This window comes from Hakea prostrata, chromosome 2 (genome assembly GCF_041222555.1).
Source record: "Hakea prostrata isolate BN-2017 chromosome 2, UWA_Hpros_2, whole genome shotgun sequence".
In the NCBI taxonomy this organism is placed as follows: domain Eukaryota; kingdom Viridiplantae; phylum Streptophyta; class Magnoliopsida; order Proteales; family Proteaceae; genus Hakea; species Hakea prostrata.
The window spans coordinates 24,313,082-24,338,735 of record NC_142601.1 but is presented as its reverse complement, the minus strand read 5'-3'; the positions used below and the strand labels follow the sequence as shown (position 1 = coordinate 24,338,735).

The following is a 25,654-nucleotide window of genomic DNA, read 5'->3' as shown; positions in this document are numbered from 1 at the left end:
GCGAAAGATCTGATCCAACAAAAATCCCGCATATTGAGCGCAGATGATATGCGGCTACGGCTAGGCGATCATATCATGCCATAAATGACTTTTATATGTATAGAGAGATCCCCCCAAAAAAAAAAAAAAAGAAAAGAAGGATATCTGAGTTTTGATCGATGATGGTTTTCAATTAGAGATAGGATAGGACATCTTATGCATGTGGTTGTTGCATTATATGTAACTAGAAATAATGATATCAAGCATAAATATAAGCTGTGTAAAAGCAATTTAATACAAAATTTTACTTGTATCAATGCATGTTGTATTAATAAGAGAAAGGTATGGAAAACTCATTCTTAATAAAAACCATTTTTATATATTTCTATGTTGAAAATCAAAGTTTAATAAATCCATTCTGCAAATATTTTCAATTGGATCGCAACATGAAAATTTTAATTTTCAAATAAAGACACAGAGCAAGAGAACAAAATAAAAAGAGGAACAAAATGACTAACATTGTGAATATACTATTATTTCTATTGCCTTCCATTTTCCAATGAGACCACCTTCCACTAGGTTTAATTAAGTCTAACACCTTTATATCTTATGCATATAATTAAGGGAAGAGGCTATTACATATACTACACCATCGGAGTCGAACTCAGTCATTGCCAGCCAAGCAACCCTATGATGATAGAACCCACATTCTCCTTAAGAATTAAGAAATTTTATGTAAGAGCGATTACACATAACTTAGAACATCAAGAGTTACCAGTCATTACCAATTAAACAACCCTTCGATTGTAAGGCACATGTTCTTCTCTTATCATATAATCGGATGCTTCAATCCTCCATGACTTAATTTTATATTCACATTGCCTGTCATAACTGAATTTGTTTGTGTATTGGTGTTTATGCGAGAAGAAAATAAAGCCTCTAGCCTCTGTTGCTTCATCCCCATGCAACAGGGCCCTTCAAAATAGGAAGAAGCTTCAGGGGCATTTCCTTGGAGTATCTATTGGAGTATCTAATATGAATCTTCTATTGGACGAAAAAGAAAAAAAAGGAAGAACCCAATGCTTCATTTTTTTAATAAAATTTTCTAATCTAAAGACTTAAAAACTTTGTCAAATCAATATACAATATGACGAAAACTATGTCATACAGTAATAGGTTCATGCAAATCTCCCTCTCAATAAATCCATTCTTTTCATGGCTTTCCAAACACAACCCAGGGACAAAAGTACAATTTCCTCACCTCCCCCCTCTTCCTCCCTTTTACTTATAGCAAGAAAGGAGATGAGAAGAAGAAATGAAACCCTTTTTTTTTCCTTCCTTTTTCCAATATCATTGTGAGGGATAGCACTAGAAGCCACCATCATGAAGAAAAAAGAAAATTTATCGAAGCTCAAATTGAGACGTGATACTCCCCACCCCATCTAAAAATGGAACTCATGAAGCAAAAATTTGTGGGGTTATATTACCTTAACAAAGAGACAAGGTTGTAACTCAAGAAACGGAAATTTCCTCCTTCACAGAGAACAGTTGGGTTGCCTACTAAACCTGTACAATAGAACGGTCATGAAACCTGATGCCCATTCTTCATGTGCCCTGTATATGAAAGCTCTTCTGGACCATGCAACAGCCCCACTTTGGACCGTTTAGTTAGAGTATCCTGTGGTGAGCCTGAAATGCAATAATTCACCAAGAAAACAAAAACAAATCGGTAACCAAGCGAGCGAGCAGTTAAATAAATGATAAAAGAAAAAAGTGCCAATATCTTAAATGAAAAAGATCATCTAATGCAATATTTTTCTGCTCAAGCTACAATTTATTGAAGTTTCATCAACAAAAATATCTTCTTCTTTTTTGGCTAAAAGGTCATCCTTATTATAGATGTGAAGAAGTAATTATAACAGGAACATCATAATTTGCAGGGGCTTATTACCCATCCTTCACATTACACTACCATAACTTTTGATTTCCAGCAGTCTTTAGAAGTGAAATCTAGGTCAACCAAACGCATCCCATTCTAATTCTTTTGACATTATAGCTGACCACCACAAACCAGGCTGACGCTCCCAATCTTGCCACCAACTGATGTAAACTGTTTCCATGCACTTCCCCAAACCCTACAGCCCCTAAGTTGATCCAGGGGTATTTTGGTAATTTTGCAAATTTTTTGGTGACCTGGGTCTAGGGTCCCATTGAGTCCAAGTAAGTGTCAAGACCCTAAATCTATTTTTATTTCCTCACTTGAGTTCATATTTTGTGATTTATTGCAGTCCTTGTCTAGGTGTGACTCCTAGTTCGCATTGGAATCCCTAATTTGAGTTTAACTTTTATTAGAACTCCACATCTAGAAAGTGTTATTAGAATTTCCTAGTTCTTTTATTAGAGTCCTAAGTGGATCTCTCTAGAGTAAGTTATGATAGAGTCCTTGTTCATGTAAGTGTTAGTCAATTCAAGAGTCATAGTTAGAATTAGAGAGTCAATCTCTCAAGTCAATTAGGTTTCCTAGCTTGAGTCTTAGTTTGATTCTTTTTTTGGCTATAATTATAGATCACTGCCGACCTATTTTTTTTTTTTTTTTTGGAGGTGGGGTCATATCTAGTATTTAGAGTTTGCCTCGATTTGGTACTGCTCTCATGGCCCGCACCAAAACAGTGTTTTACCCCTAGATGTCTAGTCAGGCATTTTGGAGAGAACCAGCTAGCTCTGGGTTCAAGTGGCATTTCACCGCTAACAACAATTCATTTGCTGATTTTTCAACATCAGCCGATTAAGAACTCCATTTAGTTTCACCCAAGCTTCATCCTGGTCATGGATAGAACACCCAGGTTTGGGTCCACAAGCAGTGAAAGTTGTCATATGAAGACTTGCTTTCGCTGCGACTCCAATGGGTTCCCTTAACCAAGCCACTGCCTATGAGTCACCAGCTCATTCTTCAACAGGCACGCGGGTCAAAGCCCTAGTCTCCTCCCACTGCTTGGGAACTTACGGTTTCATGTTCTATTTCACTCCCCAGTGGGGGTTCTTTTCACCCAGGAATATTTAGCCTTGCAAGGCGGTCCTTACTGATTCACATGGGATTTCACCTACCTTATACGACTCGGGTCAGAGCATAAGCTAGTGATGCTTTTGGCTACTAGACTCAAGCCATCTAGGACCGCTTTGCCTATATTGCGCTCCCACAACCCTGTTTTCACTGTTTAGGCTGCTCCCATTTTGCTCGCCGCTACTACGGGAATCGCTTTTGCTTTCTTTTCCTCTGGCTTCTAAGATGTTTCAATTCACCAAGTTGTCTCTTGCCTACCCATCGATTCAACAGCAGTTCGAAAGGTTAACATATTCGGGAATCTTTGAATCTATGCTAATTTTAAACTCCCTAAAGCATTTCATTGCTTACTACACCCTTCCTCGTCTCTAGGTGCCTAGGTATCCACCATAAGCCATTCCTTGTTTGAACCTTGTCGTTAACTTTAAGGCTACGCCATGCTAAAGTGCTGCTAAAATGGAAGGATCTTATCAAGGTCCATGAATGATAAATCATAGATCGAACTGCCGAATCGAAAAAATTGGGTGCTATCATATACCTTTGTATCAGCTAAGTTAACGAGCTGGGGAAAAGAGGACTCGAACCACTAACAACCGCCACAGAGTAAACCACTGCCTCTCAAGCCTCCCTGACTGATTCTACCATAGAGGGCAACGTTAGACAATAACTCCCCCCCTGCCGGTACATTACAACTTTCATTATATTGTGCTCTCCAAAGAGCAACTCTTCTCAAAATCTCAAAAGGGGTTGAGTTGTAATCCCGTTCTTAAGGATTCTTGTGGTTTCAGAGAATCAAACTACAAGAGAATCAGGAAAGGAGACTTTCCCTCCTTTTCCGCCGACTCTTTGGTCTTAAGAATGGGTGATTGCCCTTCTCGACCCTTGCTGCCCAACCGAAGAGTGAACAGCTAATCTGTTCCACTTATTGAACAGGTTTCTATAGTTAGTCTATGACCCTTGGATGCCTAAGGCGTCCTTGGGGTGATCTCGTAGTTCTTACTAGGTGAGATGATGGGATCGGTCCATGGATTTTCCTTCCTTTTGCCGCATTTTGTTCAAGGGGTTGAAGGGAGATAGTGCATCAAGCTATTTGCAAGGGCCAACTGGATCCTCTTCCCCAAGGATCCCAAATGAGGGAACCCTAGGAGAGCTGCTGACTCCAACTACCATCCATGTATGATCCATACTAGATCTGACCAATTGCCCATCCTACCTCCTCTACGTTCTTGACAACCCATCTTCGTCTCAGTAAAGTCTTTGAGTGGCATGTTTCAGTCCTCTTCCCCATTAGAAAAAGTGAGCCACCGGTTCAAGTACAAGATACTATCATTACCGCCTGGCCAATTAAACATCCAACCCATAATCGCAAAAACCCAATTGCAAGAGAGGCACTCTACTAACTGAGCTATATCCCCCCAAGCCAAGTGGAGGATGCAAAAAGGAGTCAGATGTTTCTTCTATTCTTTTCCCTCACGTAATTAGACCATCCTTGACTTAAACTAGAGACCTCGCTCATGAAGTAAATCATTGCACCTATGATCCAACCAATTGGGAGAGAATAATAGATTCTTTTTTGGGAGCAATTCATCCTTCCCAAACATAGCATAAAACTCTCCGTTGTACTGCGCTCTCTAAGCGTGCTAGTTCCCCACTTCTTCCTTACCATGACAAGTCTTTGTGAAATGACTCTGATGAGAAGAAAAAAGAAGGCGTCAAGAGACCCTCCTAGCCCAACCCTAGACACCCTTTTTTAAACCTATTTATACCAAGCATTCTTCTTATGGCTAGATCCAACTCCAAGTGCTTGTAGAAAGGAAAAAGAATTTCACACTCTTTCCATCGCGAAGGGAGGCTTGTCGACCTATTGATTGCAGCTTTCTCCAGACATCCGGAAAAACATTAAAAAAAGGCTCGAATGGTACGATTCCTCCGTCACCCTAGAATGAAAGGGGTGATCTCGTAGTTCTTGGTCTGTGAAGATGTATTGTTAGTTGCTCCTTTTTCCCATTAAGGTCGAACCCAAACCTGTGCTCGAGAGATAGTTGTCCATACACTAATAAGAGATGCATGGATTCTCGAGAAGAGAGGAGCAATGGTGGTCCCCTCCAGCCCACCCGGATCCCACGAGTGAATAGAAAATTGGATCTCACCTGAAGAGAAGTTTGGTTTCAAACTCCGATTCGAACAAGAGTATGCATGCTAATGTGCCTTGGATGATCCACATCTCCAGGTAAGGTGCTGATGAGCACATTGAACTATCCATGTGGCTGAGAGCCCTCACAGCCCAAGCACCACGATGCAATTATCAGGGGCACACTCTACCAATGAGCTAATAACCCGTCGTGCGGGCCAAAAGTGAGAGACACCCTATCCCATGGGCATGATAACTGGTACACTAGAGGTGCATCCTTCCTGGTCCTCTCATACTAGGGAAAAGTCTCTTAATGCTCTAACGCCCACACCGGAAATGGACTGAACTATCTCACGACATTCTAAACCCAGCTCACGTACCGCTTTAATGGGCGAACAGCCCAACCCTTGGAACATACTACAGCCCCAGGTGGTGAAAAACCGATATTGAGGTGCCAAACCTTCTCGTTTATGTGAACTCTTGGGAAGATCAGCCTATTATCCCTAGAGAAACTTTCATCCGTTGAGTGACAGCCTGATTAATAAGATTAAGAGTTTGGAGGAAGAAAGTCGCGAGCTTGCTTGGGAGGTCTGAGACAGCTTTGAGGGTGTCTTCTTCAAATTCCAGCAGCAGTTCAACAACACCAGCAACCGTCATCGATCTCCAAGAAAGTACAGCTCCTCCCCTCCCCTTTCCAGCCCCCTTCTTCTCCCCTAACTCACGCTTGCGGTGGCAGAAGCAGCCCTCTCCCCTTAGAACTGTTGGATTCCCAACCCTTTAACCTCCCTCCCACCTCTAGTTGGATTGTACGTCTCCCCTTACCTTATTCCTACTTTTTGATCCTCCATCAAGACATCATCCATTAGGTTCATAAATCATAAATGTTCTGCAATTCATCTTCGGCCTCTAGAAATCCTAAACCCAACTTTACTAGAAACCTAAGAACCCCAAATTCCAAAACCAAACTAGAAACCTAATGACTCCCAAATTCTTCACCAAACTTCAAACCCTCTTAGGATTACCATCTCCCACTAACCCTAGTTGACTTACTTAAGAGTCGTAATCCCAGTAGGATACTTCAAATCAAACCCAAACCAATTAGGATTCACCTGAAATTATAAAATATCACACAACAGCCCCCACCCCCAGTCCAACTAAAACCATATTGCCTAATTCCCAAGCCCTCAACTTATAAAACCTAACATGAAATTAACCAACAGCAGTAGCCAAACCCTAATACCCTTCATCCTAACCTCTAAACCTCAGAAACCTAAAGCTGAGCTCAATCCCAGGTCTGAAACTGCAATTACAGCATGCAAGTAATCCCTAAAACCCAATTTCCTTTAACCCTAAGCCTGGCCGAAACCTTATAGGCTTAACCCTGACTTTGGCAAACCCTAATTCAAGAAACCTTCAATTCAAAGCACCTACAGCCCTAGAAGACTGCTGACTCCCTGAGAGAGGATCCTGAAGTGAGTCCAATTCTATTGTATAATCAAATACTCTAAACCCTAGAAGCTAGTTCACATCACCAACCTGCCAGATAGTCTGCTGTTGCATTAGTTTCCCTATAGCAATGGGAAATGTTCCATTCAATTCTATTTAGCAAAGATAACCCCCCCCCCCCAAAGTGTCCCAAGATCCACCATGGAATCTGTCTTTGTTGGATGAGAACCCCCACTGCCACTAGAGTCACGTTCCACCCATAACTTCTGTATCTCCAATTGTTTCGCCCACTCCAGGCCATGCATCAAAGCCTCAGTTTCTTCTTCATCCATCCCTGCTGTGGAGGCATCCAGAAGACTTTCTGTAGTTGCAAGGACCTCATATTTTCAAGTTTTAACCCAAATACTCTTTGACTGCAAAAACAGAATGTTGTGACCTTCCTTCCATCAATTACATATTCATGCTCTGCAAGATTATGAAACACTTGGCGTAGCACCCATTGTGGAGGTCAACTCTCCCCTTCATAAGGCCTCCTGTTGCATACCAACCACATATAGAACATCACCAACAAACAACTATTCAACCATGCTGGTCTTAAGGAGTTTTCCTTAGCCTGCTGTATCTACCACCACCAGGTCTCCTGCAGTATAGGTTTCACCATCCATCTAACCCCAAATTTGCCTGCCAAGCCTTACCCACAACAGAGTGCAAAAGGCACAACAGCATCATATGCTGCCATGGTAAAAAATTCGAGGGAAACTCAAGTTTCGATCGGGTGAAAATGGGAAACTTAGGTAGAAACTTGGGAAATTTCGAGGAAACCGAGGACTTTTCCGTACAAGTTTCGACAGGTTTTAGAGAGTATTTTGGGGTGGGATCCTGTATTTAAGCTAATTAGAGTATCAAGAATACATTTGTTGTATTTTGCTAAAAAAATCAATGTAGATATGTCATTCAATGTACATAACATCAATGTAGAGTTGTCCAAAAAGTACATTATAAACTTAACTACTTAAGCACATAACATTCAATATATAATTTCTAACTTCAAAATAGTTGACAATAAAAGGAAAATACAACTTAGTGTTAAGAGGAGTGCCAAGAGTGGATTCATCCTGTGAGCTGAGTAGTACTATACCTGTAACATCCTCTCCTCCAACCAACGAACATAGACATTCTATGACATTTTATGCCTATGGTTGTCAAGTTAATCGACAACTGTAACTATATGAGTCTGGTCATCAATATGCTTAAGATAACTAACCTGAGGGAATACGCACTTTGGATAGGGAAGTCATGATGGAGGGGGTATTTGTCGTGGGTATTTGGGGAAACATGAAATAAACAAAAAATTGAAAATTTGGGAAAGCTACAAAATTTACAAGAAAAAGTCTCAAGTTTTCACAAAATTTCCCAGGTTTCCACGAAATTTCCTAGATTTCCACGAAATTTCCCAAGTTTTCACAAAATTTCCCAAGTTTCCACGAAATTTCCCAAGTTTCTACGAAATTTCCCAAGTTTCTACGAAATTTCCCAAGTTTCCACGAAATTTTCCATGTTTCCCACGAAATTTCCCAAGTTTCCCACGAAATTTGGGAATTTTTTCCCTCATGAACCAGCTGGTCCAACTGGGTTGAACCAAGTTTCGACAAGTTTCGATGAAATTTCGACAGTTTTGATCGAAACTGAGGACTTTTTTTCGGTCCTCAGATCCTCCATGGCCTCCAAACAAAAGCTTATATCCAGATGCCAGTGAGACCCCTTTATGCATAATCATCTCATCAACTGGCAATATCTTATGAATTAAATGCCAGCAGAACATTTGTTACTTTGGCAGCAACTTCAACTTCCAAATCAAATCAGACCAACTTAGCTTCGCTGCATGCTGAACCATTTGGGTTTCCCTTCCAGTGGCAAACATCTTGCTGAATAACACCTGGGAGGGTAACAGCATATATGAAATCAAAAACCTCCTGTAAAACCACCAGTTGCACCCTTGGTAGCATCCATTTACCATCATCAATACAACCTGCCACTTTGATTCTGGATTTTGCAACCAAATGATGCTCAAGAACTGTATATCCTGCTATCGGAAACTGACCCAACCACTGGTCTGTCCAAAACCTATCTCACTTCCATCCGAATTGTCCATTGTTCATTCTCCTTGACAAATTGCCTAACTTTTTCGAGACCAAGAAAAATTGCTCTGACACCTTTAGTGTACCCACCGAATCCCCCAGCCATCCCTTTAAAAAATTGGATAAGATTGAATTCTTATGCTTTATCATCCATGCCAATTTACATAAGCATGAACTGACATTTTGCAGCCTATGCAGCCCCCAACGTCCTCCTTATTTTGGAGTACATAAAGTTTCCCATCTCTTTCCCATCTCACCATGATCTTCTTAATATTCCCAGCCCAAATAAAATTCTGCATCCAAGCCTCCGCTTGCTTGATAATACTTCCTGACAACCAATACACTGAAAAATTGTCAATTAAAGAAAGATCATAATATCGTCAGTACACCACCTCAAGGTGCCAACCAATTGGTCCTTGGTCGAAATAAATAAACCTAAAGTTGTTTCTCGGTTAGGTACCTAAATGAGGCTACTTAACAAGGTGGAATAACTCAAGAAGAAAAAAAGGGACTTTGAATAAAAGTTGAATAAGAAACAATACATTCTACCGGCGAGGGATTCCACGGCACCCAAGAGCAATAGCCTCACATAAACTTCTCAATGCTCAAAACATGCTCTTCTACTCTCCTTCCCCCTATAAGCAATTACGTCCACAGATACAGAATCATCCCAATTCGAATAGGACTCTTCAAAAGTAACATGAATGTAATATGACCTTCAATCTAACCTAAAAAGTAACCTGAATACAATAGGACTCTTCAAATCTGCCAATCGTTTCCTTCCCTAGAATTTAGGGATTTACTTTCCCTGTCGAGTGTAGACTTGTGTTACTAGGGACCTATCACTCGACAACATGACTGCAGACAAAGTGAAAACCAATTTCTACTTGTTTTGTCATGGGGTACCAGATTTAAAGAGAGAGATGAATGGAGCCAATGTTGTCACACTCACACCAGGATGGATCTGCAGATAGAGGGAAACCAAGTTCCTCTAAGAGACACTCAACCCCAATGAGTTTTGCAAAGGCATCAGCAAGGGCCTTATACTCAGCCTCAGTCAAGGATAAGGCAACTGTTCATTGCTTCTGAGAGGTCTAGAAAATAAGATTTGGACAAAAAAAGATGGCAAAACCACTTGTAGATTTGTGATCAAGGTTAATCTCCAGCCCAATCAGCATCATCTGAGAAAGCTTGAAGAGAACATGAAGAAGACTGCTTAATCAACAAACCATGTGACGATGTACTCTTTAAGTACCTAAGTTTAACATGATGCTAGTGCGCCTCTACAGGGACATGCATATACTGACAGGCCTGACAACAAAGGAAACATCCAAACCAGTCAGAGTTACATATTTGGAGGCACCAACAATAGAACGATACTCAATCGGATTTTGGAGCAAAGCACCCCCCGAATAAAAAACAGGGGTATAGCCATTGATGTAATAAGAGGCTTACAATCATGCATACCTGATACACCAAGGGATCATTACCAATTATCAAGATATCATCAACATAGATTGAAACATAGCTAACCATGACACCTTGATGATGAATCAAGAGATGTGTCGGCTTTGGGGCCAGGGGCTAAAGAAACTCGGAGAGACAATGGAACCAAGCTACAGGCACCCGCTTTAGCCTTGCAAAAACGACGAAGCCAACAAACATGATTGGGATAAGCAACATCAATGAACCTAGGGGGTTGCAACATGTACACTTCTTCCTTTAGTAGGCCATGAAGGAAAGCACTATTAGCATCTAGCTCGTGCAAAGGCCAACTCTTAGAGACTACAATAGATAGGACACTTCAAATAATGGTCTGCTTGACAAGGGCTAAAGGTCTCACCATAATCAAGACCAAGTTACTGGTGGAAACCCTTAGCAACAAGGTGGGCTTTATAATGCTCAAGAGATCCATCAGCATGCCATTTGATGCGAAACACCCATATGCAACCAATTAAGTTCATATAAGACAGTTGGGGAACCAAAGACCAAGTCACATTTTTAACTAGAGCATTGAATTTGACTTGCATGGCGACCCTTCACTCGGCAATCTTATTAGCCTATGAAACACAAGTAGGCTCAATAACTATGGAATCCTTAGTAACAATTACAGCATGGTTTCGTAACCGACATAGGGAGGGTGGAGGCATGGTGGGAGATCTCAGCGAGATATCTCGCTATTTCTGAATAGCGAGACGAGATCTCAAGCGAGATCTGAGAGATGGCGAGATCTAGCCAACGGGAAGAAAACCACAGCTTTAGGGGCTTTAAAAAGCCCCCTGTCTCGCTGAGAGAGGCATATCTCGCCTCTCTCTCGCCCTTCTCTCGCTGGAAGGCCATATTTAGCCGAAAAACTCAAATTTTGGCCGGATTTTGTGGATTCAACATAGCAACATCATCAATTCATCTACAACAACAAATTCAAGCATATTTCAAGTGATTCAAGCCTATTTCAAGTGATCTTCAAGAAATCTAAGATTTTCCCCCAAATTTGAATTTTTTTCAAATACAAAGTTCTACAATGGTTGTATGAGGTGTGTAGGACCCGAAGAGGCACAACAAGGGGAATAACCAAGAAGAAAAAGGGACTTGAACAAGAGGGACCACGGCACCCAAGAGCAAAGCCTCACAAAACCTCAATGCCAAACATGCCCACCTCCCCCCAATAGCAAAGCCACAATAAAAAGAACACCCAACCGAATAGGACCCAAAAGAACGAAGAAACCCAACAACCAAAAGAACCCGAAACAAAGGACCCAAACGCCAACGCCCCAAGAAAGGAACCCCGCGAGGAGACGGACAGGGACCACAAACCCCCCAACGCACCGCCCAAGGTGAAAACGAAAACCGGGGGAAGGAGGGGCGACCCAAGGGGGCGGGGCAGCGGCCGCGGGGGGTGGGCCAAGGAGCGAAACAACCGATGAGGCCCAAAAACACACGGCCAGGGAGGACCAAACCCGAGCGGGAGGGAACGAACCAACCCCAAAACCCAAACCCAGCCCCCAGCAGAGCGAACAGGGCGAGGGGAGAGCGAGGCAAGAGCGAGCCGAGAACCGAGGCAGACACCAAACGAAGACGGCAACGGACCAAAGACGGCACGGACCAAGGGGAAGGAGAGGGAGAACAAGGCGAAGGAAGGGGGGGAACAAGACCAGGGCCGACGAGGCGAGGAAAACCAGGGCCGGAAAGAGAAAAACCGAGAGGAAGCCGAACCAGAGGACCGAGGCACAACAAGGGGAATAACCAGAAGAAAAAGGACGAAAAAAGGAAAAGAAACACCGCGAGGGCCACGCACCCAGAGAAGACAAACAGCAAACACCCCTAGAAGCACCACCCAACGAAAGGCCAAAGACGAGTCAAAATAAAAGTGTACAAGGAAGTCGCCAGTTGGGATTTCCCCGTGTGCGGCTGGGAGTGTGGTATAAATATATGTTGATGATCAAGCTTTGATCTACACTTTCATGGAAAAAATTTTAATTTTCTGTTATTAATTTTTTCTTTTTTGAATTTTCGTATTTAAAAAATATATTATCTAAAAAATTAAAATTAAAGATTATAAATAAATACTTATGATATGAATGTGATTATTATTTATGTTAAACTACATTTAGAGGGCTACAATCTCATGTATTAATATTTTGATTATCATGCTTGCTGTATTTTCTTTTTTATATAATTAAATAAACTAATTATGAAAAATAATATTTTATTAAAAAATTATTCTTTTTTTTTTTTTTAATGATGCTTATATTATGTAGTTTATTTTAAAAATACAAACATGTCTTATTAAGCATTGTATATATGTTATCTTAGAACAAAGTGTGTGTTTTGTTGTTTTATAAATTATTTTTATATTAAATAATTATAAAAAATAATATGTTTTTAAAAATTTATTTGTTTTTTTTTTTTAAATGATGCTTCCTATTATGTAGTTTATTTTAAAAATACAAACATGTTTGTTTGCATACTATATATATGTTATCCTAGAACAAAGTGTGTGTTTTGTTGTTTTATAAATTGTTTTTACATGTTTTTATGGATCTAAAAATTATTCTAATGATTATTTGGGAACATTCATGTATGTATTTCAGACTTTCAGTGTTGTACATTTGAATCATAAATGGCAACTAATGGGAGTGGCAGCACTAGTAGTGAGACTCAGGACATTGCTTGGCAACATGGGGATCCACTGATGACGACAAGAAGAAATCCCAATGCAAGTATTGCCTCAAGACTTTGAATTCTGGTGGTTCAACCAGATTAAAGCAACATTTGGCTGGTGGTTACAAAGATGTTTCCAAGTTTCCCAAGGTTCCTTATGAAGTGCTAAAAGCAATTGCAGCAACTTTAAGGGGAGGGAAACAAAAAAAGGTCGAAATGGCACAAAAGCAAAGGGAATTTGAGGATTCAGTGCTATCTAGACCTATTATTGATGTTGATGAGGAGTCAAGGGACGATGAAGAGAGGAGAAGGGTTATGCGTGTTGAGTCACAAGCCGAATGGAGACAGATGAAGGCTACAATGGAAGCTAGCAGACAGTCCTTACATGCTGAGAGTATGAGGCAATATGAACAGACAAGGGGAGCAGGTGGTTCGGGGTCAGGGGCATCCATGCCACCTAGACATAGTTTTCAGGGAACTAAGACTGAGAGGACCGAAAGGAGGAGGAGGAAGACTAGACATTATGATTCCACATTTGACCAAGACCCTCCCTCTTCAACCAACAAAACATCTATCAAAGAAGCATTCCATATATGTTTGCTGGAGGTAGAGTAGGAAGGAGGAAGCTAGGTTGGCAATCAGCAAATTCATGATCTACAACAACATTGCAGCCAATGTAGCCAAAACACCGTACTATCAGGGGATAATCAATGCAGTTGCTAAGGCAGGTGTAGGGGTTAAAGGCCTAACTGCTTGGGAAGTAATGAATAAATATATACCCAAGGTAAAGCAGGAAGTGGACGAATACATTGGTTCATTAAAGGAAAAGTGGAGCACATATGGTGTTACTGTGATGGTTGATGGATGGACTGGTCCTACTATAATGATGGCAAGCTGCAATGGAAAGACAGCCTTACTTAAATCAGTTGATGCCTAAGATAAGATCAAAGATGCTAACTACCTTTACAAGCTTTTTAGGGAGGTGGTCTTGAACTTGGGGCCAAAGAATGTTGTCCAAATTGTCACAGATAATGGTGCTAATTTCAAAAAAGCTGGTGAAATGTTGATGAGGAAGAAGAGCAGCAGAATCCACCTCTTTTGGACACCATGTGCAGCACATTCGATTGATCTTATGTTGAAGGACTTGGGGAAAAGAAAATCAATCAATACTGTGGTTGAGAGGGCTAGATGGGTAAGTAATTTTATTTATAACCATGGTTATGTGCTGAAGATGATGAGGAACCACTGTAAGGGTGATCTAGTCAAGACTGGATTGACTAGATTCGCCACCAACTATGTAACTCTGAAGGGTCTTCGGCACATGTTTGCAAGTAAGGAGTGGTTTGGTTGGCGTGGATCTAGCCATCCTGATGCAGTACTAGCCCAACAAACCATTGCTGATAATTCCTTTTGGAGGCAGCTGAATAGAACATTGGGCATTATAAAGCCTATTGTGTTTGTTTTAAGGATGGTGGATTCGGAGAAGAAGCCCACAATGCCCCACATATATGCTGCCCTCCAGCAAATAAAAGAGTTGGTTAGAGCTGCTGCCCCTAGCTACTTCAAATCCTACGAGAGGAGCATCGATAATAGATGGGAGATGCACTTGATGCATCCTTTGCACTTGGCTGGTGAGTCACTTTTAAGTCTTTATGTTTTTCTTGTATACTTTAATTTACATTCTTTATTTGTTATAACTTATAATTTATAAACAAGTAAACAACCAAATCACTAAGTCACTAACCAATTTTTTTATTTCCACAATGCAAGCTTACTACCTCAACCCAAAGTACCATTACAAGAATGATCTGGGGCTTGATGTAAAGTTGATGACCGCGGTGAAAGACATGGTGAAGAAGCTTATGTCAAATCCCGTCATGCAAGGGACAATTAATGGAGAGGTGAGAACTTATTCAATTGTTTCTTCAACTTCTTGCATTAGTGCATTAAGCATATACAGAGTACAATAATTGAAAAATTGGTGTACAGATCAGGGATGCCTCTAGGAGTTTTGGAAAGCCTTCTGCAGTTGCAACTAGCAAAAAACTGATCCTGGTAAATAGTCCAGTACTCTATAAGTCATTAAGTCTATAAGTCTATAGGCTATAACTCTATAAATGATAACTGATAAGTTATATAAATATACAGATTTACTTGCCTAATGCATTCTTATTTTTGGTTATGCAGCTGACTAGTGGGTGCTATATGGAACTAGTGTTCCAAATCTCAGGGACATAGCAATTAAAGTACTCTCACAAACTTGCTCATCCTCTGGTTGCGAGAGGAACTGGAGCACCTTCTCGCTCATCCATAGTAACGTACGGAACAGATTGGGGAGTAAAGGCTCGAGGACTTAGTGTATGTGCATTACAACATGAGATTGAGAGTAGGGCACATATAGGATGATATAGACGACGACAATCGTGAACCGATTGAGTTGACTGATGTATTCCACGAGCCCCCCCCCCCCGCAGAAGATGAGGAAGATGATGTCATATATCAATGGGTTAGGGATCAAGGTGGCCCAGTGCTGGATGGGCTAGGAGGGCAGCCGGATCCTACCATTGCTGCTGCTATGGGCCTAGATGTTGTGGTTGAGCACGTATCTTCGATGAGGGTCCGGGCTGCTGTAGTGGCATCCGAAGGACGACCAACTGTACCATTTGAGGAGCCACCTGGTCGACTTGAAACAATTGAGGTGACAACTAGTAGTGGGGATTCAGATGATGCCGATGATACCAGAGGGCCAAATGGCCCAAGTCAGCCATCGAGTTCGAGTCATGGAGGCAGCCAAGCTGGTCGTGTTTCTGGTGGAAGTCAACATCAACAAAGGGAGTCACCTCCACTAGGTCCAAGTCATCCGACACATGCGACCCACAGTGCCCTTATCTCTCGGACTTATGCTAGGAGTAGATGGGAGTGAAGGTGGGTTGTTAACTGAGTGGTTAGAAACCCCTACCCAAATACTCAACAACGGCTCTTTCACCCACCCACGATTGACGGTTATCCCAGAGTGCTATTCCTCCAGTATTTTGACATGGAGACATCAGTTCCATATAAACCAATATGTGACATACTTCAGTGATGGATTGACTTGGGAGTCATATGTGGCCACCGTTCATAATCAATTGATGCAGAATGTTGAATGATACTCATACTCTTAGTCTTAGTCTTGTAAGTTGTAAGTTGTAATTTTGACATTCTTAGTCTTAGTCTTGTAAGTTGTAAGTTGTAATCTTCTTAATTCTTATAGTTGTCAAATTTTGAAGACATTTAAGTATTTAACAATTTATTACTTTGAATCTTTGATAGTTTGAATTTTGATCACTAGTTGACTTGAATACTTGATGTGTAAAGTTATTGTATTTGATACTTGATAGTTGATAAATGATAACTCATTAACTTGAATTACTTGATATCTTTACATTACAATATTACATGTTGTCTCTATCTCTCTGACTCTCTAAGACTCTAAGTCTCTAACCTTGCATTTCACAGAATTTCGGTTTTACACATAGGGTCGACTTAGGAGACATAGTTAGGGTTATTTTTTTCCACAAATCTAAGGCCACCAATGTGTTCAAAAGGCCTTAAATAGGCTAAATACCAAGTTTCAGCCCAACCAGAGCCCTAAAACCCACCGAGATGGGCCACCAAGACTACCGCCATTTTTTTTGGTAGATCTCGACCAAGATCTCGCTTTTTCTGAGTGGCGAGATATCTCCCACCATGGGTGGAGGTAGATGGGAGTATAGGTTTCTCTTCTTTTTCTTTCTTCTTCCTTTTTTCTTTCTTTTTTTTTTTTTTTTTTTTTTTTTTTTTTTGGGGGGGGGGGGGGGGGGGGGGAGGGATAGTGGTGGAATGTTCAAAGGGGTTTGGCTAGGGGTACTAGGGTGGCTTCTAGTGAATAGGAGGTATGTGGTTGTGAATAGGGCAAGGTAGGGCTCGATTGGTTCATAGGAGAAGCGTACGGGTAGGGGTGGGGATGGGGATACGGATGTTAATGTTGCCATTTGCACAGGGATTAACCAAGAAACCTAAGCAGTGAACTAACCCAAGGGACTAAACTGTTTGGAGGAGATAAGAAGGGGGCTGGACTAATTGGAAGGGACATAAATGGTAAAGTACTCTCACCAAAACGAACATGACAGGTAATGTAAATCCGTTAAGAGGTGGGCTCCATCTATAGCCATGGTGTGAAAAACTATACCCAAGAAAAATGTATGACGCAGACCGATAATCCATCTTATGCTTATTGTAAGGGCATAAGAAGGAGATGCATAAACAACCAAATACTCATAAGAACAAGTTGTCTAGAAGTCTCTGAAAGGGAAGATGCTATTAGTGACTAATGATGGCATTCGAGTAATGAGATACAGAGCCATTTCAAAGGGAAAATGTCAGTAAGTTTGGGTATCAAAAACATAAGCTAAAAGTGTGAGGCCTGTTTCCACAATATGTCTATGATGTCTCTCAATGGTGCCTTGTAATTCATTTGTACAAGGGGGTAAGAGACAATGGGAGATGCCATGAAAGGCAAATAGAAACTTAGATTGATCATGAATCTCTACGCAAATGGACTGATTGACTGTGTGATATGCACACATGGAAAGATCAGTTGTGATATGGATCCATGTATGCATGGAAACTTAGACTGTGATCTGAATCTTAGCATACATGGAAATATAGATTGATTGAGACAAGAATCTTTGCGTATATGCAAAGCAATCGCTCACCGTTTTGGAATTCCATTCCACATTGTTCGCTTACCTTTATGAAGTTCAACATGGACCTTCTCTTATAGATCACCATATATTCTCCTGTTGTGGAGAGTGGATCTTAATGCAATCAGTTTACATTTTCCTACCTCAATACATGCTAACAATTCCTTTTTAATATAATATAGTTTGTATATCTTCAGCAGGCTCTTCTTCTTTCCTCCATTCTCCTTCAATTCTTTCTTCTTCTTTTTTCCCCTCTTCCCTCTCTTTCCAGTTTTTATTATTTTTGTAATGTATTGTCTCTATTGATTATTGAGTACTAACTGATAGGGTCAAAAGAAGTCTGAGGTTATGAGTAGAAAGACCATAAGGCCTAAATGGGTCAATCTAAATTAGGGTACATAAGACATTTTGTCTCTAGTTAGCTTTTAACTAGGCATTCACATAGCCTCTATTGCTCCACACGAACAGCAGAGAAACTGTGTTATGCTTTCCAGTTGTAAATAGAATTAGGACTCAAGGCTGTTAAGCCTCTATAAAGCCCCATTCTGGATGAATAGAAAAATTGAATAAAATTGCTTGAGGAACTTCTTGTTGCGTCCTCCATCATGGGACTTGGTCTGGTGACTCACAACAGATTGCTTGGTAATGTCCATGTTGCATACTTAAGGTGAGTCCAATCCAAATTGCTGGTTCGGTCCTCGGTGAGTAAAATCCATGACCTACTGTGACTGTGGAATCAATCTTAACCTATCCCTACAAGTCGTACCATTAAAAGAACGCTACTCCACAACAGAGGCTCTGGAGAACGTCAACTTCGCAAGTTATCTGTCCAGCTCATCAGTCACTTCCATCTTTAGACCACATGCTTTTTTTTGGGTGTTGGGGACGGGGGTGTTTAACATCTTCAGACCACATCGCCATCACCATTAACCAAGTAAATAATCCAAATTAAACCACATCAGATCTCTCAATCCCCATCTCCACCTGAGATCTTGAATTTTTTAAATTTACCAACAAACCCAAATTTCGAAGTTAGATCTACACCAATCTAGCCGTCAGACCTGTCCATGACATGGGAGAATCATCCCTACACATCATCCCCTAAATTCCAAAACCCAAATTTCGAAAACCCTACCTCTAATTGTAAGATTTGACTGAGATTTGAAATCCTCTCTTACCCAGACCACTAATATTCCCCTAAAATCTGGGAGAAAACAGGTAAACCAAACCCCAAGAGTAGAAAGCCCACATCGCCAACTAAAAGAGGGGCAGGATTAGATTCAAATCTCAACACCATAAATCAGAACCCGCCTTTTCCCCTCCCAATTTGAGTTGGTTCTTCTTACACAGATCTTGGCAATTGGCAATCAACTCAATTAAGGTTACATCAACCACCAATTCAACTATACTATGGAAATAAACTGAACCTGCCTTTCCCCTACCCAGCAATTGGCACTCAATTCAATTAAGCTACATCAACCACCAATTCAACTATACTAGGGAAATAAACTTTCCTACACTTACAGGCTTCTGCTGCACTGCTACACAACTGCTGACACACGAACCTATGAAAAGTAGGAAAGTAACTCTCCACCCCATAACTCTACAATGAAACTGATTTTTAACCCCACCGGCACCCTCATTCCCCCTTTCCTAATGATTACTCGTTGCCTCAAAGCAGATAATGATTAGTCTGAAAAAGGCATAATTTATTGCTCTCGATTTTTGTGAAAAACAAAGAACAAAAAGATATTTTATAAAATTACCTTGATGGTTTAGAATGCTTTTGTGCTTGATTACTTAACACAGATCTTGAACCATCATGTGTATCTTCAGCTGCCTGTAAAAAATATTTAACTAATTAAAACAGAAATTAGGCCTCATAGAAAATTAATCAATCAAGAAAAAACATATGTAATGGATAGAAGTAAGATGGTGGGAGATCCGAGATCTCGCGAGATATCTCGCTATCGTGAGATGGCGAGACGAGACCTCAAGCGAGACCAGAGAGATGGGAGATCTCAACTCGAGATCTTGCCAATATCTCGGCGAGATCTCGCTAACGGGACAAATTTGACTGCTTTAGGGGCTTTTTAAAGCCCTTGTCTCACTCGAGAGAGGCATATCTCGCCTCTATCGAGCCTCTCTCTCGCCCTTCTCTCGTGGGAGATTGATTTTTTGCCGGAAAACTCAAATTTTGGCCGGAATTTGTTGGGGATTCAACATAGCAACATTATCAACTCATCTACAACAACAAATTAAAGCATATTTCAAGTGATTCAAGCCTATTTCAAGTGATCTTCAAGAAATGTAAGATTTTCCCCCAAATTTGAATTTTTTTTCAAATACAAGGTTCTACAATGATTGTATGTTGTGTGATATAAATATATGTTGATGATCAAGCTTTAATCTACACTTTCATGGAAAAATTTTAATTTTCTGTTTTTTTTTGAATTTCCGTATTTAAAATATATATTATCTAAAAAATTAAAATTAAAGATTATAAAATAAATACTTATGATATGAATATGATTATTATTTATGTTAAACTACATTTAGAGGGCTACAATCTCATGTATTAATATTTTGATTATCATGCTTGCTGTATTTATTTTTATTTTTTTATTTAAATAATTAAATAAAAAAATTTATGAAAAATAATATTTTATTAAAAAATTATCTTTTTTTTTAAATGATGCTTATATTATGTAGTTTATTTTAAAAATATAAACATGCTTGTTTGAGCATTGTATATATGTTACCATATAACAAAGTGTGTGTTTTGTTTTATAAATTAGTTTGACATAAAATAATATGTTATTAAAAATTTATCTATTTTTTTAAATGATTATCATATTATGTAGTTTATTTTAAAAATACAAACATGTTTGTTTGCATACTATATATATGTTATCCTAGAACAAAGTGTGTGTTTTGTTGTTTTATAAATTGTTTATACATGTTTTTATGTATCTAAAAATTATTCTAATGATTATTTGGAAACATTCATGTATGTATTTCAGACTTTTAGTGTTATACATTTGAATCTTAAATGGCAACTAGTGGGAGTGGCGGCACTGGTAGTGTGACTCAAGACATTGCTTGGCAACATGGGGATCCACTGACTGACGACAAAAAAGAAATCCCGATGCAAGTATTGCCTCAAGACTTTGAATTCCGGTGGTTCAACCAGATTAAAGCAACATTTGGCTAGTGGTTACAAAGATGTTTCCAAGTGTCCCAAGGTGCCTAATGAAGTGCAAAAAGCAATTGCAGCAACTTTAAAGGGAGGTAAACAAAAAAAGGATGAGATGGCACAAAAGCAAAGGGAATTTGAGGATACAGTGCTATCTAGACCTATTGTTGATGTTGATGAGGAGTCAAGCGACGATGAAGAGACGAGGAGGGTTATGGGTGTTGAGTCACGAGCCGAGTGAAGACAGATGAAGGCCGCAATGGAAGCTAGCAGACAGTCCTTACATGTTGAGAATGTGAGGCAATATGAACAGACAAGGGGGGCAGGTGGTTCAGGGTCAGGGGCATCCATGCCACCTAGACATAGTTTTCAGGGAACTGAGAGGACCGAAAGGAGAAGGATGAAGACTAGACATTATGATTCCACATTTGACCAAGACCCCTCCCTCTTCAACAAACAAGACATCTATCAAAGAAGTATTCTATATATGTTTGCTAGAGGTAGAGAAGGCAGTAGGGAGGACGAAGCTAGGTTGGCAATCAGCAAATTCATGCTCTACAACAACATTGCAGCCAATGTAGCCAAAACATCATACTATCAAGGGATGATCAATGCAGTTGCTAGGGCAGGTGTAGGGGTTAAAGGCCCAACAACTTGGGAAGTAATGAATAAATATTTACCAAGGTAAAGCAAGAGGTGGATGAATACATTGGTTCATTAAAGAAAAAATGGAGTACATATGGTGTTACTATGATGGCTGATGGGTGGACTGGTCCTACTAGACAGTCCATCATTAATTTAATGGCGAGCTGCAATGGAAAGACATCCTTCCTTAAGTCAGTGGATGCCTCAGATAAGATCAAAGATGTTGACTACCTTTACAAGCTTCTTAGGGAGGTGGTCCTCGAGGTAGGGCCAAAGAATGTTGTCCAAATTGTCACAGATAATGGTGCTAACTTCAAAAAAGCTTGTGAAATGTTGATAAGGAAGAAGAGCAGCATGATCCACCTCTTTTGGACACCATGTGCAGCACATTCAATTTATCTTATGTTGAAGGACTTGGGGAAAAGAAAGTCAATCAATACTGTGGTTGAGAGGGCTAGAAGGGTAAGTAATTTTATTTATAACCATGGCTATGTGCTGAAGATGATGAGGAACCACTGTAAGGGTGATCTAGTTAGACCTGGATTGACTAGATTCGCCACCAACTATGTAGCTCTCAAAAACTTCCAGAAGAAAGTGGTGGATCTACGCCACATATTTGCAAGTGAGGAGTGGTTTGGTTGGCATGGATCTAGCCATCCTGATGCAGTACTAGCCCAACAAACCATTGCTGATGATTCCTTTTTGAGGCAGCTGAATAGGATATTGGGCATTATAGAGCTTATTGTGTTTGTTTTAAGGATGGTGGATTCAGAGAAGAAGCCCACAATGCCCCACATATATGCTTCCCTCCAGCAAATGAAAGAGTTGGTTAGAGCTACTGCCCCTAGCTCGTTCAAATCCTACGAGAGGATCATCGATAATAAATGGGAGATGCACTTGATGCATCCTTTGCACTTGGCTGGTGAGTCACTTTTAAGTCTTTATGTTTTTCTTGTATACTTTAATTTACATTCTTAATTTGTTATAACTAATAAGTTATAACTTATAATTTATAAACAAGTAAACAACCAAATCACTAAGTCACTAACCAAATTTTTTATTTCCATAATGCAAGCTTACTACCTCAACCCAAAGTACCATTACAAGAATGATCTGGGGCTTGATGTAAAGTTGATGAACGCGGTGCAAGACGTGGTGGAGAAGCTTGTGTCAAATCCCGTCATGCAAGGGACAATTAATGGAGAGGTGAGAACTTATTCAATTGTTTCTTCAACTTCTTGCATTAGTGTATTAAGCATATACATAATACAATAATTGAAGAGTTGGTGTACAGATCAGAGAGTTCAGGGATGCCTCTAGGAGCTTTGGAAAGCCTTCTGCAATTGCGACTAGGCAAAAAAATGATCCTGGTAAATAGTCCATTACTCTATAAGTCATTAAGTCTATAACTCTATAAATGATAACTGATAAGTTATATAAATATAAAGATTTACTTGCCTAATGCATTCTTATTTTTGGTTATGCAGCTGACTGGTGGGTACTATATGGAACTAGTGCTCCAAATCTCAGGGACATATCAATTAAAGTACTCTCACAAACTTGCTCATCCTCTGGTTGCGAGAGGAACTGGAGCACCTTCTCGCTCATCCATAGTAAGGTACGAAACAGATTGAGGAGTAAGAGGCTCGAGGACTTAGTGTATGTGCATTACAACATGAGATTGAGGGTAGGGCACATAGAGGATGATATAGATGATGACAATCGTGAACCGATTGAGTTGACTGATGTATTCCACGAGCCCCCCGCAGAAGATGAGGAAGATGATGTCATATATCAGTGGGTTAAGGATCGAGGTGGCCAGTGCTGGATGGGCTAGGAGGGCAGCCGAATCCTACCATTACTGCTGCTATGGGCCTAGATGTTGTGGCTGATCACATATCTTCTGATGAGGGTCAGGCTGCTGTAGTGGCATCCGAAGGACGACCAACTGTACCATTTGAGGAGCCACCTGGTTGACTTGAAACAACTGAGGTGACAACTAGTAGTGGGGATTCAGATGATGCCGATGATACTAGAGGGCCAAGTGGCCCAAGTCAGCCATCGAGTTCGAGTCATGGAGGCAGTCAGGCTGGTCGTGTTTCTGGTGGAAGTTAGCGTCAACAAAGGGAGTCACCTCCACCAGGTCCAAGTCATCCGACACATGCGACCCACAGTACCTATCTCTCGGACTTATGCTAGGAGTAGGAAGAGCAAATCAAACCAGGGGCAAGGGCAAACGAATGATGATGCGAGCATGCATGATCTTGAATTCAACATGGGAAGCATGAGCCTAGATCATGGTCAAAGTGATTCACAACAGCAAAGTTTGGACACTTGCCTGTCATCGGGGTACCAATAAGGGGATCACAGAATCGGGTCAAATTACAGTGGGTATTCTTCTTATGGAGGTCATACTATTCCTCAAGACCTTGCACCTGGAGAGTAGACATATGGGAGTGAAGGTGGGTTGTTAACTGAGTGGTTTAGAAACCCCTACCCACATACTCAACAACAATATGAACAACAATAACAACAATGGCTCTTTCACCCACCCACGATTGACGGTTATCTCCGAGTGCTAGTCCTCCAGTATTCTGACATGGAGACATATCAGTTCCATATAAACCGATATGTGACATACTACAGTGATTGGTTGACTTGGGAGTCATATGTGGCCGCCGCTTAGAATCAATTGATGCAGAATGCTGAGTGATACTCTTAGTCTTAGTCTTGTAAGTTGTAAGTTGTAATCTTCTAATATTGTTACTCTTGTATCTTGTACTCTTGTGATCTTGTCAGTTTTGTGACTTGTGAACTTATGGATTATGATTTATGACTTAATAAAAGTCTAAAAGTCTAAAACATCTTAATTCTTATGGTTGTAAAATTTTGAAGACATTTAACAATTTATTACTTTGAATCTTTGATAGTTTGAACTTTGATCACTTGTTGACTTGAATACTTGATGTGTAATGTTATTGTATTGGATACTTGATAGTTGATAACTCATTAACTTGAATTACTTGATATCTTTAGATTCTTTACTTACATGTTGTATCTAACCTTGCATTTCACAGAATTTCGGTTTTACACATAGGGTCGACTTAAAAGACATAGTTAGGGTTATTTTCTCACAAATCTAAGGCCACCAATGTGTTCAAAAGGCCTTAAATAGACTAAATATCAAGTTTCAGCCCAACCAGAGCCCTAAAACCCACCGAGATGGGCCACCGAGACTACGCTATTTTTTTGGTAGATCTCGCCTTTTCTTAGTGGCGAGATCTCGCTCGAGAGCGAGATCTCCCACCATGGAGATAACCACCAGTAAGATCCCTGTGTTTTAGAAAAGAAAAAACAACCAAACTAAAATTTTATTCTTACGAGGAAAACATGGATCAGACTTGCTGCTTATATCCGTTACATGTCTGCTGAAATGGAAGTATAGAACCAATATAACTACAAATTACAAGTCCGGAGAGCTCATAAAAATTATATTAAATGTGTTGATGCAATAAATGTATCTCCAGACAAGTTTGACAGCTCACTCAGTATAAGACACAAGAGTGAGACAATTTCACCCGGGAGAGGGGAAAAGATTACTAACAATACATCAGTTACATAGATGTTAGCAGTTAGCACAAGAGTGACTTATTTCAATGGAAGAATAAACAAATTTAACTCCATAATATGAAAAGAACAAGCATACTATGAGGTGTACAGAGTTGCTTGGATAAGAGCTAGAAAGCAAGCCAAGAAGACCTACCCCATGGAAGGGAAAGTTCCACGCTTAAATTACAGCATCGAAGGCAGACGCATAAGCCTCTTTTTTGACCTCTCACACCTTGAGCCAACATTAGATCCACAGAACTCCAGAAACTTTACCCATGTTACCCATCATCAGGAAATTTCCGTGCTCTAACCCTTATCCAAGCAAGAAAAGCAAATGTTTTAGCTATCAAAATTATGTCAAATGTCTAGGACATCATCAAACCTCAGAAATACTGGCATTGGGTAAAGCTTCTTCTTTGCGTTGCTCCTCTAGTTGAAGATCCACATTGTCCCATAAAAATCCATTCTCACTACCAAGAGAAAGTTTATCCAAATCTCTACCCACAGGTACAGAATTAGATGCAGCTTTGTCTGTATATTCATCTGTACCAAAAAAAAATATCA

General features: G+C 40.2%; 1 protein-coding gene across 4 annotated transcripts in view; it reads right to left on the bottom strand.

Annotated features, from left to right (window-relative positions):
* Nucleotides 1-1,556: 1,556 nt before the first annotated feature.
* LOC149024125 (RNA polymerase II C-terminal domain phosphatase-like 2) overlaps nucleotides 1,557-25,654 on the bottom strand; it is a 55,223-nt gene continuing 31,125 nt past the window's right edge. The window contains exons 14-16 of one of the 4 annotated variants that reach the window (XM_089144455.1): nucleotides 25,473-25,633; nucleotides 19,407-19,480; nucleotides 1,557-1,668 (exon numbers count right to left, since the gene is read on the bottom strand). In XM_089144455.1, coding sequence (XP_089000581.1) covers nucleotides 1,644-1,668; nucleotides 19,407-19,480; nucleotides 25,473-25,633 — 260 coding nt within the window. In that variant the 3' untranslated portion in view covers nucleotides 1,557-1,643. Of the gene's footprint in view, nucleotides 1,669-19,406; nucleotides 19,498-25,244; nucleotides 25,634-25,654 lie in introns of those variants that run through there. The other 3 variants (XR_016171604.1, XR_016171602.1, XR_016171603.1) reach the window with 3 other exon arrangements.